Source organism: Rhamphochromis sp. 'chilingali' (assembly GCF_963969265.1).
Source record: "Rhamphochromis sp. 'chilingali' genome assembly, chromosome: 22".
In the NCBI taxonomy this organism is placed as follows: domain Eukaryota; kingdom Metazoa; phylum Chordata; class Actinopteri; order Cichliformes; family Cichlidae; genus Rhamphochromis; species Rhamphochromis sp. 'chilingali'.
The window spans coordinates 28,109,615-28,128,274 of NC_137950.1; the positions used below are offsets into that span (position 1 = coordinate 28,109,615).

General features: G+C 41.1%; 1 protein-coding gene across 1 annotated transcript in view; it reads right to left on the reverse strand.

The window, feature by feature from the left end:
* Positions 1-16,604, reverse strand: part of map2k6 (mitogen-activated protein kinase kinase 6) — a 39,810-nt gene extending 23,206 nt beyond the window's left edge. The window contains exon 1 of the mRNA XM_080872316.1: positions 16,103-16,604. Coding sequence (XP_080728442.1) covers positions 16,103-16,193 — 91 coding nt within the window. The 5' untranslated portion in view covers positions 16,194-16,604. The remainder of the gene's footprint in view (positions 1-16,102) is intronic.
* Between the last annotated feature and the right edge of the window lie 2,056 nt (positions 16,605-18,660).

The window sequence follows — 18,660 nt, forward strand, 5'->3', positions numbered from 1 at the left end:
TGTAATTGACCACTCGTTAGCCAATGAATGTGTGGTTTCACAACACAAACCCTCCATTTTGAAATATTTTCAGAATGGACTTCTTTTTTTTTTTAATGAACCAAAATGAGTAACTGGAACCGGAAACTGGGCAGGAAACGGCTCACAGACTTCTGTAGAACCAGAAGCCTTTTTGCAACCACAGCAATCAGATAGAACGCAGCTTTGATGCACTTCCACGCAGGCTTCCTTTTTCTGACCCCGAAGCTACGCCCAGGTTTTATTCTGTCCTTGCAATAAACACGTGTGTCTGTACTGTTGTTCTTCATCTGGGTTGTGAGTTTCATCAAACTGACAAAACAACAGCTGTTTGAGCTCAATGTGTCATTTCAGTTTGTTTTTTATTAATCTAAAGACACTTTTGCTCATTTCAGTGTGTATGGACACATTTCTATGTGGCCTTAGTGATAATAACTACTTCAATGTGGCAACAGGTAGTCTATAATGCACATTACACACATGCACACACAAAAAGTGCACTCAATAATTACACAGCCATATATCCAACAGGCTATATCATGTGCAGACAGCATCCTGGAGGATGAAATAAGGAATTGTCCTTGTCCTGTTTCTTTATGATGAACATGTGGAGAGCACAGACATGTCTGTAGATCTTGCGTAATTCCTTCCTTCCTGTACTCATAATGATTTTTGGTTGTTTTTTTTTACTCATAGTGGTTTACACCCACATGTGTATCCGAAATGCTGAAGAAAGCCACGTGCTATACGCATAACAGCGAGTGCTGAAATTCTTATTAATAGTCTAATGACAAAGTTAGCACATTTTATTGTAAGTGGCTGCGGTCAGAAAGCAACACTGTGCAGCTCCCAAAGACACAGTCGCCATTCACACTTCTGGCATGTTGAAAGTCATGTGTGAATGAGACGTGCACGGACTGGTTAAGGTTTCTTAAACAGTCAAACTATCACAGAAAAATGGCCACAAGATGACCCGCTCTCATTCCCGCAGAGTCAAACACAGCTGCCGATCTGCAGGCCCCGCTGCAGCACGATTAGATGCATAGGAAAATCTGCTCAGCGTGATATTCTGACACATGGGTTAACCGTTCTTCATGTTGTGAATGGACACATTTAACTCAAACCACAACCTCTTCTCAAAGTTGACCCGTGAGTTTTGACCAAACTCAGCTGTTAGTGAAAGCAAAAGTAGATAAGCAAGTGAAAATGAAAGTAAACAGTGGCTGAAACAGGAAAAGAAGAGCGGTCTGAGTTCACCGTCTTGTGATTTATCACTGCCATATCACATGGCCCATAATATGCCCTTTTAAACAAGTTTCAGACATGACAATGATGTTTACAGATAAACCTAAAAAAAAACACCTTTTATTGATGATTCTTATCATAAGGTGCTGCCAAATTTTACATATGGTGACTGATATTGTGGGACCTTATGTAATGTAATGTGCTTAATTTAACCATTGCTCAGAATACACTGCTGCTGCTTATCGCCCACATTTGGGGGCAAAATTCAACCCCAATGTTAAAATACAAACTTCAGATCCTAAATTTGAACATGTTCCTTTAGACCCTCAGAGACAACAACAGACAGAACAATTAAGAAAGTGGGTGAAGCTGTAGTTTTTCTATGTGTATAACTCGGCAGAGTTATGCAAAAACTGTCATTAATAAATTTATGAGGACACAAAAGCATGAAGGCTGCTTGTCAAAGGGTAATCAAACCACAGCGTTTGCTGCCAGGCAGTCATGTTGGATCTGCTTGCGTACTTCCCAGTGAATGGATGGAAAAGCATGCGATGCTTGGAGCAGCTGATGCACGCTCAAAGGTAACATTTAAGGAAACCACAGAGTCTGCTGCCCTTTGATGTCGTGACATGTTATTTAAAGGAAAACTCAAGGTGTGGCTCTTCAAAATGCTGACGAGCACTGCCAGAGCAATTACTCGGATTTCTCACATTGCTATCCTGAGATAAAACATACACACAAGTGACTGTGAGCGGATCTGTAATTTAAAAAAATAATAAATAAAAAAGCTTAAGTCAGATCAAACACACTCCTGTGTGCCCACATTTTTTCCTAACAGGGTGTGATGCCGCTGTGCTATGCGGCCCTCCACCGGTGGCCTCTTGCTGCCGGCCTCCTGGTCTCCACTTTCCAAAGATGCTTTGTTATACCAAAATGTCACTTTGAGCCCCTCCTACGTGCATTTACACAGACAACAATAGCAACTGGAAACCAGCACTGTGCTAACAACTCACACTGAAGACCAGAAAACACTCATAGAGATGACACCTGCACGGAGTCTGCACAACACACTTAAGCAACAGCCTTGTAGAGACATACTTAAGTATGTTTTCAATGTGCCTTAACAAGTCTGGTGGGTCTCTGGCAGCCAAGGCAGCTTCAGGAAATACTTCATTCCTGGCAGGAATTTTAGGTATTAGTCAAAGAATTCTTGGTTAAAAGCTTCAAATGAGTTCCACTCCTGAAAAAAAAACACAGCCAGTGTGTTTCAGTAGGAGACCAGGAGACAATTATGTTTTATTAAAGTGGTTTATCACATTAGCAACTAAACAAATCCCCCTTTCCCCCCAAATACTTGCATAGATAATTACAGGAATGTTGCACAATCCCCATAAACAATTCTTATCAATGGTGCTGTGAAGTGAACTGCAGTGTAGTATAAAGCTAGTATCCTCTGCTATTATATTCCTCTGTATCTAATGTATATCTCCAACAGCAGACAGACCAGTGTAGATACTGTACACCTGAGTATCAGCAAAATAACAACAACTGTACCTGTATATTAATTGTATAGCCAAAACTACAGCTAGCTGGCTAACCGTTCCCTTAGCAGCCACTCCAAATGTTAGCTTCAAATCTCTGCTTTGTTACAGTCTATGAACTGTTTGATATTACACTGAGATAAGTATCAGAGTTTTGGGAAGCTAATCAGCTACCATTCCCCCATATATGATTTTGTTTGTGATATGTTAGCAAGTAAGATATAAATAGTGAGCTAACGGCAACTTAGCTAAGCTGCAGAAACAGCTAATGGGTAGTTCATAACGATTAAGCAAGTGGACAGATAAGCCCTGGAATAAATTAGGGGATTTCTTCCCTTCACAAAAGTATTTTACTTAATGGGATAGCGTGCACATTACCTTAAGATCAGATAGAAGAAAGACAGCTTAGGAGAGTATTTGATCCAAAAACCAAACAATCCTTTTAGGAATCAAATAGTAGCCTAAATCATCATTCAGTCAAACAGGCTTCATTAGATAAAACACTTTTATTCTGGTTTATGTTAGCTAAACTTGTCTGCAACATCCATTGATGCTTATCACAGCAGCTACCTGGCTAATCTTAGCCTTCCTCCTTGGCAGCAAAACACTGCCTGAAATAGTGAGGACTGCATTTACTGGATATATTGTAAAACATGCCTTAGTTTATTCACCTGATAAGAAACATAGCACAGGCAAGATACCAAGAGCACCAAAGATGCTCCCACTGGGGGGGAGGGACTGTAGTTATAGTATTTCTAACAGAGACCACATGGTTATTATGGATATGGTTATACAACACAAGCTATTGTAGAGTAAGTTCAATATCAAGTGTCAACCACATGCCTAGAGACCTGGTGCCAACAATCTGCAAACAACCAGTCTACCAGTCAATTGCTAGTGTGCAAGGTTGCAAGGAGACATACAGTGTCACAACTTTTAACAACTTTGGTTGTTAACAAATGGACAGCGACTTGTCTGCAAATGCTCAAACACCTGTACTGCACCTGAAAAGTTTGATGCAAACTGAAAAAGAAGAATGTTTGCCTTAAAAGTAAAAGTTCCACCTTTGTAAATATGTTACAATATTAGCACAGCCTTTCCTTTGAAAGGGAACATTCTACCCTTCCAACTTAAAAGTTTCACTACATCTCAGAGAGTAAATGGCGAGTGTTTCCAGACACATTGCCATCTTCTACACAAATGGTAGGCAACCAAACGAATCACACTGAGATTTGTGGTGATTTCACCTGGCAACAGCCAGAAACCTCCAGGAACCAATCACCAGCCGGTCAGGAAATACACTTTTTTTCCTAAAACACTACCGATTTCCGGGAGGTCACCAACCAGTCTCGAGGCCTGTATGATGGAGATCTTAATAAACTGTGCTCAGAAAGGAGGAACAGATAAAAATACAGCAGAGGAAAATCCTAAATTTATTCCTGTTATAATGTAACAAATACATCAATTAATGAAGCATATTCACAAATTTAGTCCTTTTATAGAAGCTCAGATTTACCAGCTTTTGCTCTGCGCTCACAGCACCATAAAAATAAACATGTAATTTCTCTTTGACTTGCTTTAACACATCAGTCCGTTGATGAAGATCCAAAGATCCCTCCATGTCTACATTTTACCGGAATATACAATGTCTACAGCAGTATATTATAAAGAAACTACAAAAAAATAAAAATACAGCATTAAAGCATGAATGAATCAAACCATCCACTTGACAACTGCCACTGTTTTTTCTCCATTTTAACATCAGCTGGCATACTAAAACAGCATTCAAAGTGAGTGCTGCCTGGACAAGGCCAAAAGATATTTAAGGAGATAAAGTGATATTTATATGATGGAGAGATTTGAGACGCCAAAGCATGACTGCTAATTTGCCACAAATGCTTCTCGCTAGCTGACTGGAATGACTACAAAAACTCCACTTCCTGCTGTTACAGTAACTTCACACTAAGTGCAACACAAACAATGAAAGCTGACAGGACACGGACCATTTCATTTCAATAGTTTAACGCTGTTTTTAATTATTATTACTTGCAAAAGATTTGTGAATGCAAATTTAAAACTGACAGGAAGAAAAGATACGAACAACACTAGTGTTTCCCTTTAGGAGACATGGGTGGATTCTATCACTATTCAAAAAAGATGCAACATGATAAACAATCAGTTTAAGCACTAAACACAGTCAAAGAAACCACAGCAGAACAGAAGTAATGAGTTCATATTTAACTTTTGCATAAAAGGCCAATAGCACTTTTTAACATAATATTCTCTATAGGTGAGAACAAGAACCGGCAATAACAACAACTCATCCGTGCTTCTCAGCCTGATGGAACTTGAATTGGATTTAAAAGGTAACCTGGTAACAAACAAATAAAAACACAACCTCTGTAGCGGAAGTAACGACAAGTTCCACATTAAGAGAAAGGAAAGATTAGCACTGTTGTATGCATTAAGCAGACCTGGAAGTTTGTCAGATGATTGACCTCAGTGTCAGGACAAAAGCCTCACTGTGTGATCACACTGAAGCGACAGCATCCTTTTTCCTCCACAAGTGAAAAATGCTTCTGCCTTACAGCAGCAAGGAGATCATGAGACAAGAGACAACATGTTCCTCAAAGCCAGGAGACAGCGTTATTCTCCACACTATTGCGGGAATATTAACATGCATGGCATATTCCAGCAAAATCAGTGGCAACATGCAGCAGGGCCAACATGAACAATAAGGGCAGTAGGTGCAAAATGCATCTAAAGCGCTGCTTTAGATGCATTTTGAGGGCTGCACAGCTCAAAATCTGCTGCAACTCTGATGAGAAATGACAAGAAGAGAGGAGCAAACAGAGGTGTAGGAAAGAAGCCGAGAGAAGGTGGTGGAGGGTTGGAGGGGCAGAGCATTATGTAATCTCTGTGGCTGGAAGGAAAATGCACAAGCTCGGCTTTGTAACAAAATACAAGACCACATCCTTAAATTATGCTTCAAGTAAGGATGTTATAGTGCCAAAAATTGACAATCAGCAATTTCACAATTTTTGCTACACTCTTCAAGTAAAAGGACAAATGAGGGAAATGAATTTAAACGAGGGACCTGCTCATTGGCAGGTCTCTCGTTTAAATTTACATCTACCAGAAGAGATTCAGACGCTTTTCCTCACACTGCAACTTTTTATACCCCATCATTTAAGGGCCACGCCTTGATATCTTGGTTATGTAACGTAACCGCAGATTCTATGAGTCCAGGCTACCTAACAGTTTACAAATGCTAACACAAAAAAGAAATGCTAACACAAAGAAAACGCTACATTACATGGTACACAATATTTTCATGCAGCGTTGTTAGCATTTCCCAAATTACCTGCATCATGACAGCTAAAGTCTCTGCTAGCCAATGCTAGCTAAGTTTAGGTTGCACTACAAAGTAGCCCTCAACAGGTCAGTGTTCACTGGCTTCAGATCAGATTTTAAAGTTTACACATACTCCACACAGCTTTGGCATTCATGCAGACAGTTAACGATAATGCTAACATTACACACATTAACTGTGCTACCTCCTAAAACATTGGATATTGCAATAAAAAATAAAGAGCTTATTTGGTTCACATCCGAAGGCGAGCCAAACAAACAGCATTTCCTATAAAACAGCTCACTTTGCAGTGGACTTTGGGTTTTCTAACCATGCAGACCTTTTACACACACTAGAAAACTTTAGCACTCAAGCAAAAACTTTATACATACAGTCCATTTTATTCCAGGTTAAAGAACAAATTGCTGCAAAGCGAGAGCTACCACTTAGGTTGTAGCCAGACAGACAATGTAAAGCTAAACCAAAAATCCATGTTAAGGGAAAGTTAAAGACTTAAAAGCCAGCATGGAAACTGTAATACAGAATTTGGATTGAAAGGAGGAAACAACTCAAACTTATCAGATCTGAATGCCTCAAAGAGAAAGAGTGTGAACACAGTCTTTCCATTTAGCTACTTTCTTCCTGCTTTGATGCAGAGTCCTGGTAATTCATTGACTTTGGTGCCGACTTGTGCAAACTACTATATTTCAGTTTGATAGGTAGTGGAGTGGAATTATAACATAGCATAGCATGATAAACTAAAGTGCTTATAACTCAAGACTGCCCGTCAGTAAAGTACTTGCATAAAAAGGCATTTCAAAGCATACAAGGAAGTGTAGTGAGCAAGCTAAAACTATTCTTTCTTCAGATTATGTTACATAACTGACATGCACAACTCCTTTTATTCTTGCTGAGCTCAATATCAAACTTGAACACTGTGGTAGTGGCAGTGTGGGTTAATTAAAAACAGCAGTACATATCATTCCCGGTGATTTGCAGCACATGAGCTCAAGTATGCAGTGAAATGCCAGAGGGAGGCCACGGGAGATGAGCGCCTGCACGGAGACACTCCTTGTTCCCACTGAAACCGGCGAGAACAAGGAAGGTGAGTAATTAGATATAACACACGCAATTATTTCCGTCTCAAGAAGTGACGGTGACAAGAGAAGAGCCGAGGGAGACAATGCTTCCAGTTTCTGCCCCACCCAGCATGAGCATGCAACCAGCCTTGCATGTCATGCATGACAGTTTGAGAGCAAGAAAAAAGGAAATAATGCAGAGAAGAATGTTTGCAGGAAAGACAGTGCTGCAGAAACAGAGGCAGAGTGCATACAGAAAGCCTCGATGTGTGAGGGCCTGAGGGCTAATGAGCCCGGATGACGGGGGGAACGCATGGTGCCAGCTGCTAACCCACACATGCACTCCGGCTGGAATTCCAACAATCCCAAGAGTTCCTCAATGGAATTCCACAGAGCCAGAGGAAGAGAGATCAATCACAGAGGGAGGGAGGAAGCAAACAACAAATACTGACACAAGGACAGTAAAAGACAGCAGCACAGAGGGGAAGGCGGCTGGTGGCTGGTTTGAAAATAACTCCAGCCAGAGCCCCTCGGCTGTTTGTCCCCCCTCCGACCGCTCTGGCAGTTTGTGAGATACTCTACACTTCCAAAGATTGCAGCTCCTTTAGGTTACAGCTGTTGGAACCTCCTTTGGGAATCATGTCGTCACTGGCTCCTGCTACACTTCCTTTGCACTCAGTTCAACCTGAATGATTCGCAGAAAGCGGGGTGTCGACTTCAGGTCACTTCAGACCACAAATGCTGTTTCAACAGGCTGAAACCAGGTCAAATACCTGAGAACAAGACTGCAAGGCCTCCCAAGGCTTAAATATGTGGGGACATCAAAGATCTTGCTGGCTTAAACACTTCGCTTTGTGTCTACTTGGCTGGCTAACTGACTGGTTTGCCAATAGAGTTGTCCCATGGGGTCAAACTAGCGTCACAAGTTTAGATAAAAAACATTTAAAGCTTCTCTTAGACGACTGGAAAGAAAAGCGAGTGGACTTCAAGTCTGTTGAGGACTTTTCACCTCTCATCCGGAAGCTTCTTTGTCCCTTTAATGGGCCGTTGACCCACTATCGATCATGTGCCCCATCACACAAGTCAAGGTGTGAAAAACTGTGTGAGTCATTATCAGCCAAGATTTCAGGTGAAACCATTGTGAGACCTTGCCTCACCCCATCATGTGACCTATTGAGATCAACTGAGGCAAGATGTGAGCGGGCGTTAAGGCGCCTGGGAAGGATCTCAAAACTGGATCGTAGGTGGATTGTATGAGGGGTGAAGCATACATAAATTAGTTCAGTCGCTTTTCTTTCCAAGCGCATTAGATTACCATGACCTGGATGACTGGCATCTTCCTAGTGCTATTTTTTAATTTGTTGCTCAACAAGTTGGAGAATATTTTCATGTGAACAACTACAGACGACATGAATTCAACGTATATCAAAAAATAGATAAATTACTGACGTAGTTGGGAACCAACATCCTGGACAATCCAGGGGCAAAACCAACCAATGTGAATGTGGATAGATATTCAGTGATTAATTACTGGGCTATTTTTCAAACCAGTAATGACAAACGTATAAGCAAGCATTCAAAATAGCCACAGAAAAAAAAAATGACAATTTCTCGAAGTGCTTGCTTTTTTCCACCTTCAAATTCAGTCTAGGGACTAAAATATTGCGTAAAACACAGCCCCTCCCTTGAGATACTGTCTAAAAATGTAAATAACATGAGGTTTGAATCCTTTTACTGATCTACAGCCCAGCTTTTTTTTTTTTTTAAATCAAGCACTTTTCAGAGTCAAAGTCAAAGCAGCTACATTTTTACAGCAATTCCAAAGTGACTCAAGTCTGACAGGCTACATGACAAATACGGCTATTTTAATAATGTACCCACCAGCGGGGAAGAGTGTTGACTGCCTCTTGTACTCATGATGGTCAACAAATAGGTCTTCACCTCCAGAACACTTAAAAAGACTGAGTCACCGATGCGGCATGAACTATAATTTCTGCATCCATACAGTTAATATGGGAGACCGTGTCCTTGCATTAAGCGTCCTTGTAAGATAAACCGAAATTAACATCTTTGACCTGTTTTAGATTACATATGGCTGTTTGTGTTGCTCCTGCAACTGACCAATCACAATGTTTTGATGTTAAAGCTTTGCAAATTGAGGGAAAATACTAAAATAGGACATGTAATGTGTTGAGATAAAGAGAAGCCACATAAAGAGAAGACCATGGGGGGGTCAAATAAATGACAAACTCGGGGAGTAAATCTGAAGATATTCATTGCTGTCAGTTTTTGGTTAGGTTTTGCCACATTAACTATGGATTAAAATACTTTTCAGGTTGGCCTTTCTTTGTAGCCGACACACCGGTAGACACATTTCTGCCACGTGCATCTTTATCACTCCCAAGGTGCCAAGCTGTGACAGAATGAAAACCTGATTAGACAGTTACATTGATGGCCCTGGAGCCATCAATAACAATATGAAAATATCACACTTTGCCCTGTGATGCCAAGGAAATGTATTCGTCCATCCCAAGTCAAAATTCGATCCACGGCCGGAGCCAGAACATGTGGAATGAACAGGCAAACAACTCTGATGGAATTGGTTACTCATCAATTCAAAAAAAGAAAAGAAAAACAAGGATCAAAGGCAGAGGACATGAGAGTCCGTTCATTGTCTTTACATCCAATCACACACACACACGTGCACAAATTAGAGAAAAAGAAAAGTTAAATGTACATTTAAAACAGTACTGTAAAGGGCAGTCCATTACAATTATAAACACACCGAGCCACAACAAAATCAAGGCTAAACAACCCATTTTAAACCGCGTCATTAAAATTGCAGCCATCTGCACGAAGTACTCTCATTGAGAAATCTAGCTGTTACAGTGCACGGTGGACAAAACATAAGAGACATTAATGAACTGACACTGGGACAGTTCAGGGTCAGTAGCTGAAGGTTCAGACTGTCCTCAGTAAAATATGATGATTTGATGATTAAACATGCAAAAAGAACCAAACGAGCAAAGGAGAAACATGTTATAACTGTGATTACCTAAATGTTCTGTTAAATCCAGCCATCAAAAAAAATGTATTTTCTTTCGGTATGTGCACAAACATGTAACCAAACATAACCTGGCTGAAATTGTCCTTTTTGTCCGTCCACTGCCGAGGTGCTAACTGCAACCGGTGATGGGTTGTTTTATTCAACACAAGTGCTTAAAAAAATAAATGGATAAAAGCTGTTGACTGCTGGGTAATGTCAGCATGAAGAGTACCTTCAGACTGAACTCGTACAATTTATACAGGTTTTAAATTCTAGCTAGAGAAAATAGCTGCCAGTAAAACCACTTTTCTACATTGTCGTCTAAATGAGGAGTGAAATGCTGGAGAATAATTAAATTGTCTTCAGGCAGACGTTCAGCATTCAAATCCAGACAGTCACACATCGCCCCACTGAAGGGGCGAAAGGATGATTTCAAATGCATGGTGCTCAGTGTTTTATGGAGCTGGCATGTAAGCAGGAGGACTGATCATCAATCTTCATATATTTTTCAGGCAATTCTAAATTTAGCAGCACAGACAGAAGAGCTGCAGGTTGGAGTCAAAAAGCCCACGGGTAAACATGCAGCAATTACAAGGAGTACATTAACATCTGCATCCATCTGCACTCAGTTTATTTGCCTTCACTATCTTACAGTGCAGAGCTGTGTAATGAGATCCTCGCCCTCATTCTCATCTCGCCTCAGCAAGAAAATCTCAAATCCTGCTTCCATTGAGACATTTTCTGCACAGCACACACACTCTGGAATATCTCATTATTCTCTACACAACAGGGCTGGAATAAAAAGGAATGATTTGTTGTCTGGATCCAGTGGATCATCTGAACAATGCTCTGAACAACTCTACTGTAACTGCAAGAGGGGGGAAAAAGCCACTACAGAACTGGAAGCAGACCAACAATCAGTCCGTCGAAACAGCAAATTTAGTATCCGCGCAGCTGAAAACGCAGCCTCCATTTGCATGACAAACGGGACATTTGTGCAAGGGGTGCGAGGGCCGGCCGGGGCTGCAGGCGGGACACGAGCTGGGAGGGCCGTCACTGTGCACAGTGCACAGCAGTCAGGGTAAAAACCTTGTTGGGCAACATTCAAGTAGAAGCAGCAGCAAGACTTTTAGCCGTGTCAGAACAGAAGGAGAGGCAGCTCAAACCTCATCACATTCTCTTCTTCAGTCACACTTCTGTCAACGTTAGTTTTTCTTAAAACATTTGACTGACCAACATTTAAGAACACGAGTCGTTTCTCTTGGGGAGATGAAACATTTGAATATTTACCTCCCCTAATCATTTGAATCCAGTCTAGAATGCATATGTGAGCAATTTCTGAGCCCCTCCCAGGCAATAATTACAGCTGAAATTACCTCCTGTTTTTCTCGCTGTAATTTAAATCCCATCCGGAGCCACGTCCTTACATTTCACAGTAAATCTTTCAGGGTTTAGAGAGAGGGGAGACATTTGCTGTGGTAATGTGGGCTCCAGGTAGGCCTTAATGTTCTCTTCAAGTCTCATTTTAGGCCTGTATTTGTTATTCATTAAAAGCATAGAGGAACATACATTGCATATGAGTGTAGTTCACATATTACTAATGGAAACTAAAGAGAAATGGTTACATAGTTACCTTGATGATACACATCAGTATGTACAAATGAATAACACTGACTCTGGTTCACTTCTGGGGTTCCACAAGGTTCAGCACTGGGCCCTTTTAACTCTTCATATTGTACACAGATGGTATGTGTTAAAATTCACTTTATTTTCTGCTGACACTAACTTATGTTGCTCTGGTAAAAGGTCTGGAACAGCTGCGGAATAAAGTGGAAAGGGAACTGAAAGTTTTAAAGAAACAGTGTGGCATTACTAAAATGTATCAACCCAACACATGGAATAGGGCTGTGCCATATCAAACCATGCACAATAATACTGGTATAATATTTAGCTTGAGTTGAACTCGTATGACAGGAAGAACAAGCTGCGGATGGAAACTACTGAACACCTGAAGTTATATGGGAGGTCAAAAAGCAACTGGTTAAAAAACTCGGCCCAAGATACAACATCTCAGGTGGAAAGTAAATTAAAGTAAAAAATTTCAATTTTATTATCTGGCAATACTGTGCAGCTCCAGAGTTACTTTAGTAAGCAGTTGCTTTCTACTTTTACTTAAAATGTCCAGAGAAAACACTACCCAGGGTAGGGCTGTGCGATATGACCAAAATCTCATATCCTGATATAAAACATCCCGATAACGATATAAATCACAAAGATTTAACATTTTCTGTAAATTCTGTGAATCTCGGGCAGCTCGACTTGCGTGAAGTGTTTCCAGCTGTGCGTCGTGTACCTGGAGTCGAGTGTTTTAAATGATGCATTTTTAGATATAAGTTGTAACGGCCGCCGTTTTCTTTGTGAGTATTTATTACACGGCGTGCTGCGGGGAAAAGGTTTACTTTTTAGCACCTGACGGCTCTTTTTTGCTTCTTATCCGTAAATACTCTGCATCTTTCACGTGATTCAGGTTTTTTTTTTAAAAGTCTCAACAGGATCTTGAGCTTTATTGTGAAAGGTTTATGTGGAAAATAAACAAGCGGACACACGATGGTTTTACTGTCGTTGTTGCTAACGACAACGCATAAAAACAGGTGCTTGTCCGTCTGTAGTGTGGTTATATTAAATATAAGAGAAAGAGAGAACTTTAAGAAATTAATATAGCCACTACAGTGACCATCAAAACGATGAAAAAATATTGCCGTAAACAGTTTATTTTGCGACACCATGAAACAAACGATGGCGTAAAATGAAACGATAGACGTTTTTATATCGTCATCCGATATATATCGTTATATCGAACAGCCCTAACCCAGGGTACTTTGCTCTACTTTTTCTGCTGCTGGCACATTGGGTAGTTTATCATATTGATGTGTCTGCTGTGACGACCCCTTAAAAAAAAAAATAAGGGAGCAGCTGAAAGTTGCTTTATCATCAATGACAGTCGCTGGTTGAAACTTCCCTTTAACCTAGTTTGCACTAATAACTGTTGGTTCCTGTGCGCTTCAGTTACCTCTATATCGTCATAAATGGCATTACTACAAATTTTCTTGAAATATCACAACATAAATTATGAGGCTATTGATAGCAAGTAATATGTAATGTAATGTAACCAATAAACGCAACATTGTGATGAATAATGATGAAATATAGTTCATGAAAATAGACTTTTTGGGTGTGATAACCAACCATAAATTATGTTGCAAAGCGTACACATTTACTTCATAGATATTTTTCAATGATTTCTTGCATGCGTGCATATGCACTCCTGCAACAAACAGAATATAAACCCACGAGAAAACGCTGGATTCTCCTGTTTACATAGCAGGTCAGAAAATTCAATAAGCACCTCTGAACTCTATTCAGTTCTGTATTTGAGCAGTATTTTGTCTGTTCGAGTCAAAATATTTGTTGGCTCCAACATCTCTGGTATGAGAATTTCACTAGAAATCAGAGCCGTAACAATTATGAAAACCCAAAGATAACCAGCGTACTATGATGTGCGACAAAGTAAATTATAAAAAATTTTTTTATATTTTATAGTTGACTTATTACTGCTCTATATTACCCTAGTGTACAAAGCTGGAATAAACAAAATGTGTTCTAGGTAAAAGGCCTTTAGGAGTCCTTTTATTTCATATTAAAATGTATTTTTTCTCATCCTGATGTATTCATGTCTGAACAGATTTTTACCATAGTAGTTGGTGGAGCTATTTTTAACTCTTTTATACACAGCTCTGTAATTTCATCGGTCTATAAAAGATCACATTTTGTAATCTGTTTTAATCTAATCACATATGTGACACAGCAGGTAAAAAGCCAAGAAGAAAATGAAGAAGAAAGAGCCGCACTTTCCAACATTTCCAAAATCTGTTTTCTTAACTTCACTTTCTGCAAATATCTCTCAGAATTTTGTCTGAAAATGTAGCTTAAGGAACAGCTTTTGATGCATAAAATGCAAATACACAGCGCACCTCTACAGCATGAGGTGAAAATACTCGCTCAGCGCAACCATAGACACACACACACACACACCTGGGGGCGCGACCTGGCCAGCCAGCCAGCAAAATGTGCCCCCGTTAACAATGCTGCCAACTTTTCCGTCTTTAGCCTGTGGCGATAACGCTGTGTGCTCTGTGATCAGCCGAAGGGTTCTTGCAAACCTCAGTGGAGTTTTTAATCAGAAATTTAATCATTTACAAATGTACTACGAGAGCGTATTTATCTATTAGTATTGATACTAATCCACAGAAAGTCAGAGAAACAACACATCTTTTTAATTTGTTTTGTTTTTTTGTTTGCATTTCATTTAAATGATCGGTCTGAGGCTAGTTTTTACTGTTGTGATGTTTACTGTTTCACACTAAAGGAGAAATATTTGTCAGGTCCAAGATGTCAGAAGCTTTGAGCAGATGTTATAATGACTTGTCATCGTGCAGACATCAGTAAATATATTCACCTACTGAGAAAAGCTGCAGAGCGATCACCAAATCATCTCTCAGCTGAAAGGTGACCAAGTGGATGTCATTTTAAATCAAAGACGAGATCTTAACTGGGCCTACATCCACTTTTCATGCGACTGCACATGTGCAGTTTTCTGCTTCTACCGACGTCAATGGATGACAACAGAAACCGACTTCTGCTCTCAGGAAAGTCCCAAACCAACTCATTCATCTACAAAACATAAATAAAACGTGTTGCATTATTCACCACGTGATAAGCTGGCTGCAACAAGACAATTCCTCCGTGTGGGTGGACACTCAACTGGAGCAGATAAACAGGATCTGACCATTAGGGGGGCTCTTGCTCTCTCCTACCTGTTCACCTCCTGTGCAGCCTCTCAGTGCGTGCATGTGTGCGTGTGTTAGAGAGAGAGAGAATGCTGCATGTTGTGCAACAAACCAGCCTCACTTTGCACTTCTTGGAAATCACGGTGAGAGGAGAGAAAAAAGGCCCGAGCTGCTCTCACTGCAGCTGTTTGGCTCTTCCACTGCAAGCTCCATTCACTGATGATCTTAAAGAGGCTGCAGGGGGGAAGCTGAGCACAGCTCCTCCTCCACCTCTTGCTGCTGCAGGGTGGTAAAGTTGGGTCAAAAGTGTGACAGGCATGCAAAAGGGGGAAAGCTGCACATCGGTGGACACCCAGGGGTTTGACACATATCCAGTTGCTGGACAGAAGCAGCAGCTGACACACTTTGCAAAGCGCAGAGAGTGCGCCCTGTTCCTGAACCCTCCACCTTAAAGCTCGCGGGTCGCTTTGCCATCAGTTTGTTGCATTTTCTCTCCTCACGACCTGAAACAAATTTGCAGCCTACAAACACACAAACTTGTCCACTGACAGCTGCAGGTTGTCACGTCATGCCACCCCCCACCACCCCCTCCCCTATGCACCAAACCACATATTTAGAGCCCTGCACGCGACAAGGCTTTCATGATTTACCCCGAAAAGCGTGCACGCGCCACGCGTCAACTCGTGCAGAGTTCCTAATAAAGACCGTCTATCTCGTGACTATTAAGGCGCCCCGTGCTCTACATCCCTGCCTGTGCGCTGCTAATAGCGCCAGTACTAGTGAGTCCACACAGCATCGTCTTACCAGGAACTGTGCAAAGGGGAAGATCTCAAACAGGAAATGCAACTGACCCTTCTTAGCCGTCTAACTTTAAAATGCACCGGCCGTTCTCGACCTGCAGCGGTGCACGTTGCAGCTCGTGCAGCCGTGATTGCATATCGCTAGTTTTGCACACATCGGTTTCATATTCTTACCTCCCTTCGACTGAGACATTTCCCCTTTGCTTTGATGAGGGGGAGGGGAAGCACAAAAGACTTTGCCTTCTTTCTCACTCCCTCCCTCCATCGCCCTCGCACTGGAGCTTCAGCGGCTCGCTTTCTGCAACAAAGATGCAAAAACACAAGCCTCGATCTTCATGCACTTGGAGCCTTTTCGCGTCCGAAGCGTGCGCGTCCGTGCGCAGGGCGCCGGGACGGATGCACGGCCGTCGGGAAATCAGGTAATTCTGCAAATGCACTGCAAAGAATTCTCCGCAGCACTTACATGATGGGCCAAGGCTGGCAGCGGAAAGCTCCTAACTTGGATCAGTGTGAGCCCCTGCGAGAGAACGTTCTTCCTGCTTGGGCCGCGGAGGCTTGTGGGAAATGTAGTGAGCGCTGCGGCGTTTTATTTTCGAAACTGCAAAGACGCTGAAGTTTGTAACGTATCCTAAAAAAGAGTGGGTGTGGGTTTCGTCTGTGCACACAGGATGCAATGGAAACACTGACTGTTATATTCATTTCTGGTGGGTTTTGTACATTTTCAGCATCGATTTCATGATGCAATAGTTTGTAAAACACATAAAAAAAATCTTGCACCAGCTAAGAAATCTGCACATTCTGTAATAAATTCAATCTGTATTCGTTAAAAAGTCACTCTCAGCTTCTTTTCTTATTATTCTATATTATTCTTAGAGATATTAGAGAGTGAACTCCTAAGGGAGCTCTTGGTAACAGCAAGGAGGAAGAACTCCCTTTTAACAGGAAGAGAGTTCCATGAGATTCAGACTCATGCAGGGGCCATACGCTGTGACCTTTGTGGGGTTTTTGCTTTCCAATATAAAGCCCCTTCAGGTAACTGTTGTTTTGATTTGCCACTTAATAAATAAAACTGAATTGACTGGAGACAAATTAGAAAAGCGAGGCTGAAAGAGTTTAGACGTGTGCTGAGGAGGGATCGTGGATACAATGGACAAGGGATTTTAAAGATGAAGCTGCCAGGAAAAGAATGAGGATCACGGATGTAGTGAAGGAGGACATTCTGAGGGTTGGGGACAGGGTGGGATGGAGGCAGCAGATCCACTGTGGCAACCCCAATAGGGAACATCCGAAGGAAGAATTATGATAGAAATTGGTTCAATGTTTTTTAAATTAGCTGATTAAATCATACCATGGATCAAAGTCAGCACAGAGAAAGCAAAAACAGTCAGTGGGAGAAAGGTGAGTGTGGCAGGTCAGTAAGGTTTAAACCCGTGGCGCTCAGGGATTACTCGAGCCTGCACTGATTTCTTTATTTGAGACTGAGCAAGTTTAATATGAGCAACGAGCAAAGTACAAAAGTTCAAGCACTGATTATGCAGCAGAATTATTGCTGCATTATTATTACTGTTCCTTTCATTTCTGTGCAGCTTTCTGCTGTTGAGCTCTGTGCATCACTTTATTATTTATAGAATTATCATCTGAAGAGTCAGCAGTGATGTCAGTGCAGTGAAAAGTAAAAAAAAATATAAATTTGCATAAAAGGAAACTTGATCAAATGAATCGCAGGTGTTTTAAACACTCTTTGTTCAGGTGTCTGCAAAGAATCCAGACAGAAAACGCTGTGAACCGTAGAGCAATAATATCACGTTAATAAGACGTTACAGGGGCTGCGAGGTACAAAACACAACAATATTTTAGAAATCACAACAACACTTGACTTTACAGAAAAGTTCATGATGTTTTTTCCGTTTCAGAAGATGAAACCAAGTCCTCGGTGACGAGCTCATGTCACTTCTTCTTTCTGTTGTCTCAGCATGTTTTTGTTAGTAAGTTTGAAAGAGGAGGATGGAATCGACGTGATCTGTTTTCTGAATTTTTGCCTTACACCTGAGAATCACAGTAGAAGTTAAACACAGAAATATATCAGGATTATCCTACAGTACATGTTAATGAAGCCATAATAGTACATCTATGTGATAAAAACAAAAAAAACTTTTATTTGCATGTAATAAAGCAGTTTTGTGGTTTTAATAAGAAAAAATATCATAATAATTTTTCATTTTTCTTATTTATTTTAAGTCTATTAGATTTGGAGGGGATGTTACGTGTTGTGTCCATCTAAGGCAAGCATTTTTTTTTGGTCTGCTTAAATGAAGCAGTTGCAATATCAAATCAAAATTTATTTCTATAGCACATAATAATACAACAAAGTTGACCAAAGTGCTTCACAGTCGGTCAGAGCAAAAGGATAAGACAGAATAAAAAGAAACAGTTAAAAGGAGGGCAGGAAACAATATGACAATATGACGATCGTGGCTCGAGAGTTGGGAGTTCGCCTTGTAATCGGAAGGTTGCCAGTTCGAGCCCCGGCTTGGACAGTCTCGGTCGTTGTGTTCTTGGGCAAGACACTTCACCCGTTGCCTACTGGTGGTGGTCAGAGGGCCCGGTGGCGCCAGTGTCCGGCAGCCTCGCCTCTGTCAGTGCGCCCCAGGGCGGCTGTAGACTGGATCAACTCAGAGGAATGAATATAAGGAGTCTGGGAGCTACGACAGCAAAGGCCCGATCACCTCTGG